Source organism: Carassius auratus, chromosome 38 (assembly GCF_003368295.1).
Source record: "Carassius auratus strain Wakin chromosome 38, ASM336829v1, whole genome shotgun sequence".
NCBI classification, from domain to species: Eukaryota; Metazoa; Chordata; class Actinopteri; order Cypriniformes; family Cyprinidae; genus Carassius; species Carassius auratus.
The window spans coordinates 6,815,988-6,826,035 of NC_039280.1; the positions used below are offsets into that span (position 1 = coordinate 6,815,988).

A 10,048-nucleotide genomic window follows, 5' to 3' on the forward strand; every position below is an offset into this window, starting at 1 on the left:
AAAAGGATACACAAGTTAAAGTGGCATATTCTTTTACGGAGGAAATGTCATTATGTGAGAAAGCACACAATGTTGCTTTGAGCGATTGCTGTGAATGTTCCACATAATTTTTGTATATATTAATGTTTAAGACATCATCCTTTCGAAAAACCTCCTAATAGTAGTGATTACCTCAAGACTTGCTTTTACACAAACTCTTGGCAGATTGCTTGACTTCATTATTATAGACCTTGAGTACTGATAAGTTGAACTGGGGAGGTACAGAACATTCTTTCCAATTCAAGGTCTCCCATGATGCTGTGAATGGGCAGATGTGCATAGTGCAAAGACCTTTTACCAAGAACTTAAAAGTTAATCTTTGTTATTTATTAGCTGTTGATATTGGAAACTAATATTTTTTTTTTCTCAGAAATACATTTTTCTTTTATTATTCATTATTTTATTGATGATGATAATAATAATAATAATCATAATAATAATAAAATATGGACATATCAACATTAAAATCCAATGTATTGCAATGCTGAAACTATATGTTGATGGTCATAGTTATATTTTGACTATTATGTAACAAAACACAGTCTTTATTCTGCACAAGTCTTGCAGACACAAGTCAAAACTTAGTTGAAGTGAATAGTTATGTACAAGGCCTTGCTCTAGGTCTAGGACATCCATCTGCTTGCCCTTGCAGAGGAGCTGTTGATATTGCATGTGGGATAACCTTTGTCACCTAACCCTGTTTTGAACTTTCAACAAAGGACACGTTCCCATTGCTTTTCCACATACATTTATTAAAGTTGTTCCAGGCCTAAACCTAAAAAAATATTCGAGTTAATTTGGCACAGCAACACCATAAAAAAAAAAAAAAAAAAAACATAAATAAATTAACAAGAAAATACAATTTGTACATTTGGTGTACAGTGAATTGGGAAATTTTGACTATGCAGGATCTAAAAGTCTAAAAGCAAATGTTTTTACACTAAAAGATGAGACAAAAATATTGTTTTGACATTGCACTATCATTTCAAAAAGACAAATATGAATACTGGAAACAATCTCCCACAGTAAAGCCTTCACTTGAAGGTCTTATGCATGTTTTTCACAACCATCCAAAATCAGGTGTTATAGAATAGGAGGATGTTGGTCTCTGCCTCTTTTTTTTTAACTAGCAATCTGCTATGCAATGAGTCATCTCAAAAAGCAATGTAATCTACTGTTAAAATCACTAGAAAACTAGAGAATGCGATATCCACAGCATGTTATTAGAAGGGCTCTGTTATTTCATCAAGTGTTTGAGCTGGTCCTGCAGGTTTTTGGAGTGTTCTACACTGTGAAAGACATTACAGATGAAGAGTTAACAAATGTTTAGAGAAAAAAAATAAAAATAAAATAAAAATAACATGCAACACTTTAAATAATTTGAATGACCTAAATATAACGACTTACTTCTTTTGAATGGCCTCTTGCCTAGATAAAAAAAAAATAAAGAAAGAAATATATCAGAATTCAGTTTTGTTTTATTTAGTCTAAACTGTGAAATAACACAAATTAAAGTATGGGAAGTACGTAGTGATCAAAAAAGGTTAAAGTCAAGTCAAATCAAGATTATTTATATAGCGCTTTATAAAACACAGCTGAAAACAAATTTATTTGTGAAGGAATTCAAACAAAGGCACAATTTGTATTAATGTACAAAACTGAATTACAAAAAACTTTTTTTTATTTTTTTAAATTTAAGTTTATGAGGTATACGAGCCTTTCCTTTGTACAAGTACAAGATGTTAATGTAGATAAATGCAGTATATATGTATACTTGTCTACTTACTGATACTGCAAGTGGGTTGTTATAATAGACATCTTCCGTAGACTCTGCAAGATCAAAGATACTTAGAGAAGTTACATCTGCTTTATTAAACAGCCAACTGTATCATATTCTATAAAAGGAATTCTAAGGCCTCTAAATTATCAACATGATCAAAGCTACTGAGAAATCAGTTGTACACAATCTACTACATGCCTAACCTTCTGTCCTCTGACTGATAGTTTATGCTTTTTTATAGGGATGCACGATATTGGATTTTGGCCGATATTCGATATGCCGATATTTTCAAAATAATTTTGGCCGATGCCGATACCGATATATATACAAATATATACTGATATATTTAAACTTTAATTTTACTGAAGAGAAATCCATGTATCTCTTCTGTACTGATTCTACCATAAATTTATTATTTTACAAATGTAGACAGACATTCACATCTGAAAAACAGGTCAATTATTTCACTTGGAGAATATCGGTTTGGCTCATCGGCAGAAATATTCATATATTCCATTTTAAGCTTTTATCGGCCGATACCGATATTGTGCCGATATTATCGTGCATCCCTACTTTTTTAGCAAGTAAAATGCCTTTAAGTATAAGCAACTTAATCAGTTTACTTGGTTATCAATAAACTATATTTAAAAATCATATTCAAATCTAAAAAAACATATCAATGCATTGCATTATTTGCACGCCACAGTAAAAACTAGAGCTTTGATCATAAAACTAAAGATTTAAATATCATCAAGAAATATTACTGAGAGACAGAAAGTAACAACTGTTATTTACATGCATTTGATGTAGTCTGTTATACTGTTGTATCTTATAAAGAAAATAATTTTGGCTTTATCTCACTTACATCTTCAGAATGCAGAATTGCATCTTCTTGAATTACCATATTTCTCGCTGCCTGACTGAGTAGCTGTAAAGTAGAAGAGACCACTGTTGTTTTATGAGGCAACTGCATTCATCATCCATCTCAAAACCTACTGAACACCTGTCTGATCACAGCATGTCTGGACATCATATAATGGCAAATTTTGGGGCATATGAATCCCAGGATATACTAAGTTTTTAGGCTTGCATCCGGTGTGTAAGTTATTACTATGAAGAGGAAACAGATAGCCGGGCAAATATCTCGCCTTATACAACGTATTATATAACAATATAACGTTTCGTATATTTACTTCTTGGCTCCTGGATCCTTTCAACACTTGACGGGTTAGGGCGATCACATCTCCACTGCAAGAAGTGACTTTATCAGACAATAAACCTTTAACAGATTGACCGAAGCGAGGCTGCGTCTCGGAGGAAGCCATCACTGTTTACTACGGCTCCAGGCGAGGGACAATTTCTAATATGAACGCGAATGACAACGACGAGAGGATGGGGAAGATGTTTAGTAAGGCTACTTAGAAAACTTTATCTAACTTCATCTTTATCTTAGACATTTTATAACTTTAAGTAACTTTAAAACGTAATAAAAATACGTTTAATATCAAACCACTTAAGTTCAATCAAGGCATGTTAAGTCAGTTTATTATAGCACATTTCTTGTGTGATTGCACAATATTTTATATAGAGTATTTTTATATATTTCCTTCTTAAGTATTTTAATTCATTTTATTTTTCTTATTTAGAATTTTAAATCTGCTTTTATTAATGTGATTATAAACACTTTTAATCACCATTGTGATTTGTATGAAATGTACAATTGTACAAATGTATTTGTATTTGAAATGTATAAGTTGAAAATACATTTTAAATTTCAGGAAAATATCCAAAAGATTATATATATATATATCAAATAAAATATATTTATCAAATAAAATAGAAAATCAAAAAATGGGCTCCATGCATTTCTTGAATGTGGGGAACATGTTGAAAACAGCCCTGATGACACTTAGATAGTTGAGGCTAAACTATTTCAGGGTCAAGGAGGTGGCATTGAAGAATTCGCATAAAAATCTCCCGTCGCCTCGACCAAACAGGCAGTGCTGATTTGAAGAGCTTGTGAACACTTGGTTGAATGTAGCTGACCATGTCTGACCAAATAATCCTGCCATGGCTTCTCTGTTCATGCCTGTTATCTACAGTAGCTCTACTAGCGCTGTATCTCAAAAGGAAGATGAATGGATTTGTGCCAGGCGGCAGAACTCCTCCAAGCCTCCCATCACTCCCCATCATCGGGAGTCTCCTCAGCCTCGTAACTGACTGTCCTCCACACATCTTCTTTCAGCAGCTGCAGAAGAAATACGGAGATCTTTATTCCCTCATGATGGGCTCCCATAAAGTCCTGATTGTGAACAACCACCATCATGCAAAAGAGATCCTGATGAAAAAAGGGAAAATATTTGCCGGGAGGCCACGAACTGTAAGTAAACTTTCATCAGCAGCTGAATTTCACTAAAATATTTACTTTACTTTACATGTTTGTCTTTAAGGTTACAACAGACTTGTTAACTCGAGATGGGAAAGATATAGCATTTGCTGACTACAGTTCCACATGGAAGTTCCATCGGAAAATGGTGCATGGAGCTCTTTGCATGTTTGGTGAAGGTTCAATTTGTATTGAAAAGATAAGTGAGTATCACTGCAACCAACATGATATTCAACTTTATAAAGCAATGTAAATGATAAAAAATGCATAAAAAAATGAAAAGTATACAAATCATGGCATTCTACCTAATTTTTACTTTCCACCTGAAGTCTCCAGGGAGGCCAGCTCTATGTGTGACATGTTGACTGAAACCCAGAACAGCGTTGTGGATCTGGCACCGGAGCTGACTCGTGCCGTCACAAACGTGGTGTGTGCCTTGTGTTTCAACTCCTCATACAAACGTGGAGATGCTGAGTTTGAGGCCATGCTCCAGTACAGTCAGGGAATCGTTGATACAGTCGCTAAGGACAGCTTGGTGGATATTTTCCCATGGCTGCAGGTAAGCTTTAATATGTGATAATGATGTGTCATAAACAGCAAGATTCTTAATTGTTTTGGAAAGAGGTCTCACCAGGGCTGTATTTAATTGATAAAAATTACAGTAAAAACAGTCATTTCAGAACTCAAAATAACTATTATCTAATTTCTAATTTTAGAATGGAATTTATGCAAAAATTCAGTGATGCAAAGCTGAATTTTCAGCATACTGTTTTACGCAAGTCTTTAGTGTCTCTTTCAAAAATCATTTTAATATGCTGATGTGCTGCTCAAGAATACTAGACTGGCTTATATTTATGTGAAAACAGCAATACATTCGTTAAGGCTTCTTTGATGAACAAAAAATTCAAAAAGAACCACATTTATTTGAAACAGAAGATGTTTAATGACATTATAAATACTGTATCGTTTTGTCACTTTTGATCAATTTAATGCATCCTTGCTGAATAAACGTATTGATTTCTTTCAAACGAATCTTACTTTTGAACGTTAATTCTTGGGTTTCCTAGTGGTTAGTTACCTAAGATATAATAAAAATTATTTTTGTCTTATGCTTTGAATTCAAATAGCCTACATGTGTGTTTTTCCTCCAAGATATTCCCAAACAAAGACCTCAAAATCCTAAAACAGTGTGTTTCAATCAGAGACAAACTGCTTCAAAAGAAATATGAGGAGCACAAGGTAAGCGTGCATTTTCACTGTTAAAAAATGCAAATGAAAATGTGGAATATTCCCTGTTAGTAATCAACATGAGTTCAGAGAAGCTGTGTGGAAATGGATTTTAACATTACATATATTATAAATTAGTGTAGTGTAAACTAGATGCTGTCACTGAGAAAAAGTCGGTGCTTTGCTATGATTTCTCCCTCATTATCCTGGGATTCGTCTCCCTCTGCAGGTGGATTACAGCGACAACGTCCAGCGGGATCTCTTGGATGCACTTCTGAGGGCCAAACGAAGCTCAGAGAATAATAACACCAGCACTCATGATGTTGGTTTAACTGAAGACCACGTGCTCATGACTGTGGGGGACATCTTCGGGGCAGGGGTGGAAACCACTACTACTGTACTCAAATGGTCGATAGCTTACCTTGTCCATAATCCACAGGTAATAAACTGCTCCCAACTGGCAATTAGGAATCAGTTCTTGCAATGACCAAACTTAATAGATGTTCTTTTTGGCATTAGGTGCAGAGAAAGATTCAGGAGGAGCTGGACAATAAGATTGGAAAAGACAGACAGCCTCAGCTCAGTGACAGAGGGAATTTGCCTTATCTTGAGGCCACAATAAGAGAAGTTCTGAGGATCCGACCTGTCGCCCCACTTCTCATCCCTCATGTGGCACTCCAAGACTCTACGTAGGGTTAAAAAAAAGAACACAATTTTTTTTATAATAATAATAATAATAAATAATATATTTTCCTTTATTTTGCAAGGATGCATGAAATTGTGAAAGAAATTTTTCTACTTTTGACCAAATCTTACTGAAAAAATGCATCACAGTATCCAAAAAAATTGTTTTCAACATTTATAATAAGTGGGAATGTTTTTGAGCTAGAAATCACCGTATTAGAATGATTTCTGAAAGTTGTATTTATCTTACAGACCTCAAACTTTTGAGTAGTAGCTTATTCCATTCCATTTTATTTCATATTTTATTAATTTGGATGATTATTTGCCATTTGTTTTTGATGTTTAAAGCTGCGATAGGTAACTTTTGATGCTCTAGCGGTTAATAAACAGAACTGCTTGCGTCTTGCGGAAGAACATCGTAACTACTTCGGAACTACTTCTCTCTGTTTATGTCTATGAAGAATCACAAAGGTACTGGGTTACTCCACTGCGGTACCCCCGAAGCAATCTAAAATAGTCCAGATATAAACACTTATTATAGGTGCACCCTAGTGTTTCAGGACAAGCTAAAAACACGGTTTGGAAAATGGATTCATGGTGTACTCGCTTATTCTATACATTTTTCTACATTTTGAACACAAACAAAGTTACGGACCGCTGCTCTGATTGGTTGTTTCTTACTGGGAGCGGATGAATTTCTGCAAATGGCAATAGGACCACTGGGAGGAGCCAGAGGAGCTTGATTTTTTCACAGATTATCTGTCTCATATTCTACTGTCAGGACATAATGACAGGTTTAACAAATATGAAAAAAAAATATTTTTACAAAAGTTACCTACTGCTGCTTTAATGAACATCATTTGAATATTTGAAAAATAAAAACCTCCAAGTTTTACCCTCGGGGTTGCAAAAATTTCATGTTCATATCAAATCCTGATGTGATGTCTTCTCTGCTCTCTTTGACAGTGTGGGAGAATACGCTGTGAAGAAAGGAACCCGAGTCATTATTAACCTGTGGTCTTTACATCATGATGAGAAGGAATGGAAGAATCCTGAGCTGTTTGACCCAGGTGAGAATCTGTAGTGATAACAAACATTCATGTAATCTGTGAACATTTCCAAATACAATGAATCCTCTCATCCGACAGGGAGATTTCTGAACGAGGAGGGTGATGGTTTGTGCTGCCCTTCGCCCAGCTATCTGCCCTTCGGTGCAGGGATTCGAGTGTGTCTCGGCGAGGCCCTGGCGAAGATGGAACTCTTCCTCTTCCTGTCATGGATTTTGCAAAGATTCACACTAGGGATGCCCACTGGCCAGCCTCTGCCTGACCTCCAGGGCAAGTTTGGTGTGGTTCTTCAACCCAAGAAATTTAAAGTCATTGCTAAACTAAGAGCAGGTTGGGAAAAATCCCCACTAACCCAGCACTGCTGAGTAAATTATGTGTCTTTTGTACTCTTGAGACAGTCCTCATTTTTTATGATGCCTGCTATTGAATATCACAGATCAGACATGAATATAATTAATATATTAAGACAGTGTGAGTCCATGGTCAACAGTAATTGGATAGAGTGCAACAGTCAAGTTCTGGAGGTAAAAATCCCATTCATTTTCTCCATGGGCAACTGAACTGTTAACCAATGGTATGTGCTTTTGCTGAAGTCATCAGTCCACATTATTTCAACATGGAATTTTTGATGAAAAAAAAACATTACCCATAATTCTGCAAAGAAATATCCACCAATCAGAAAATCAAAACAAGCAAAAAAGTACACTCTTATGATGTAATTTCTCTGCATTCTCAAATACTTAAATTTGTAAAACAAATGTAAATATTGCTTCTATACACGCATAATCATCTTTAAATCAAGTTATTTTCCCACAATTTTTTAGTTGTCAATTTCTTCTTTCCTTCAATAAAACTATTAAGTACACAGTCTTTTGTATTTTTGTCTAATTTCCTTTCTTTTTTTTTCTTTTTTAAAGACTTTTAAGAAATCCCTATAGGAAAATGAATAAGAAAAAATACTTTGAGAACAAAAATGGCTGAAAAAGGAAAAAACTGCCATTTTGGATGTGTAACTGAACCACTCACAGAAATCCACAGGCTTTCAAAGCTTTTTTTATTCATATGGAACATCTTTGATACTCTTTAATTTGGTTGAGTCTTCTTATAAAATGCGGAAAAGACAGTTTCATATATAAAAAGAAAGTGACTATGGATACAAAGCTAAAACATAGTACCAGGCTTGAATCAAAGATTAAGAGAGAGAAAAAAAAGCAGTTGGCTTGCAAAGCCTTTGTCACCATCAAGCGCGCGCACACACACACACTGCTCAGTGTCAAAACAGTGCAATGACAACTTTTTTAGGCAAAACAAATGAACATCTCATTCACAGTGAGCTACCCAAAACAGTGACACAGATTTCCACTTTTAATCAATACCTTTGGTCTCAAACATCAAAAGACGATAGAAAGCAATGGCGACTAGAACTACAGAAACATAGTTGACTTCGTAGCTTCAAGCTTCACTTAATCGGTCAAATAATTTTGATGCTATAACTGGTCCAAACATTCAGAATCCTCAATTTTAGATTTTGCCAAACAATACTGCTACAAAAATATTTCTGAAGGCACCACGTAAATGTTGAAAACTACCTCCCGAACCGTTTTTTTTTTTCTTCCAGCCAACACACTAGGAACTTAATTTACCGGCCACATCACTTCTGATAGAAAATTAGCTACCATTTACAAAGGAACACTCTGATCTGAAGATCCATCTGTGCCAAAGCTAAGACTCTGTTAAAGGACGCCTACAACTGCTAATCTAAACCAAAGGTCAAAGAAACACAGTGGCCTGAAGAACGATCAACTTAAAGCATCCTACAATGACACACACACACACACACACACAGTAGGGAAGTGAAGTGTAGTGGAGCAGCTTTCAGTCTCACTGCCACAGAAACACTAAATCTCAATCTCATCATGAACCCGACTTAAGTGCTACACTAACAAGACAGTAACCTTACCTGGTCTGCTACAACAAAACGCACATTCAAATATTTAATAAGGCCTTTACATAAGTTAATGTTAGTGGTGCAAGAGTTCCCTTACAGTGTTAAGATACAAAAACAACTTAAAAGCTCTATGGGAGAATATAGAAATTAAATTAAGGCAAAAAACATATTTAAATGATAGGTTTTGATGGAAGGCTTATCAAGTTATCCTTTCAAACAAGACGTTACCACTGAGCAAAATCTTCACTCATACTGGCCCTTATTTTATGCAGAAATCAAAACTACGAGACACACTCTTCTCTAAGGCATATGAAAACTACCTAAATCAACAAAGGCACCGAGTGTAAATGTACAAGCTGGGTTCAATCTATATACAGTATTGTTCAAAATAATAGCAGTACAATGTGACTAACCAGAATAATCAAGGTTTTTCGTATATTTTTTTATTGCTACGTGGCAAACAAGTTACCAGTAGGTTCAGTAGATTCTCAGAAAACAAATGAGACCCAGCATTCATGATATGCACGCTCTTAAGGCTGTGCAATTGGGCAATTAGTTGAATTAGTTGAAAGGGGTGTGTTCAAAAAAATAGCAGTGTGGCATTCAATCACTGAGGTCATCAATTTTGTGAAGAAACAGGTGTGAATCAGGTGGCCCCTATTTAAGGATGAAGCCAACACTTGTTGAACATGCATTTGAAAGCTGAGGAAAATGGGTCGTTCAAGACATTGTTCAGAAGGACAGCGTACTTTGATTAAAAAGTTGATTAGAGAGGGGAAAACCTATAAAGAGGTACAAAAAATGATAGGCTGTTCAGCTAAAATGATCTCCAATGCCTTAAAATGGAGAGCAAAACCAGAGAGACGTGGAAGAAAACGGAAGACAACCATCAAAATGGATAGAAGAATAACCAGAAT

At 35.3% G+C, this 10,048-nt stretch overlaps 2 protein-coding genes across 2 annotated transcripts; one reads left to right on the top strand and one right to left on the bottom strand.

The window, feature by feature from the left end:
* Positions 1 to 787: 787 nt before the first annotated feature.
* On the bottom strand, positions 788 to 3,174 carry borcs7 (BLOC-1 related complex subunit 7). The gene is made up of 5 exons (XM_026223730.1): positions 3,013 to 3,174; positions 2,685 to 2,747; positions 1,826 to 1,869; positions 1,447 to 1,467; positions 788 to 1,328 (listed from the first exon to the last, which is right to left on the bottom strand). The coding sequence occupies exons 1-5, from the start codon at positions 3,142 to 3,144 to the stop codon at positions 1,277 to 1,279; spliced, it is 312 nt and encodes a 103-aa protein (XP_026079515.1). The 5' UTR covers positions 3,145 to 3,174; the 3' UTR covers positions 788 to 1,276.
* Positions 3,175 to 3,800: 626 nt separating this feature from the next.
* On the top strand, positions 3,801 to 8,051 carry LOC113056832 (steroid 17-alpha-hydroxylase/17,20 lyase). The gene is made up of 8 exons (XM_026223731.1): positions 3,801 to 4,199; positions 4,270 to 4,408; positions 4,535 to 4,764; positions 5,358 to 5,444; positions 5,662 to 5,871; positions 5,952 to 6,121; positions 7,083 to 7,186; positions 7,265 to 8,051. Exons 1-8 carry the CDS (start codon positions 3,867 to 3,869, stop codon positions 7,546 to 7,548), a joined length of 1,557 nt encoding a protein of 518 aa, XP_026079516.1. The 5' UTR covers positions 3,801 to 3,866; the 3' UTR covers positions 7,549 to 8,051.
* The last annotated feature ends 1,997 nt before the right edge of the window (positions 8,052 to 10,048 follow it).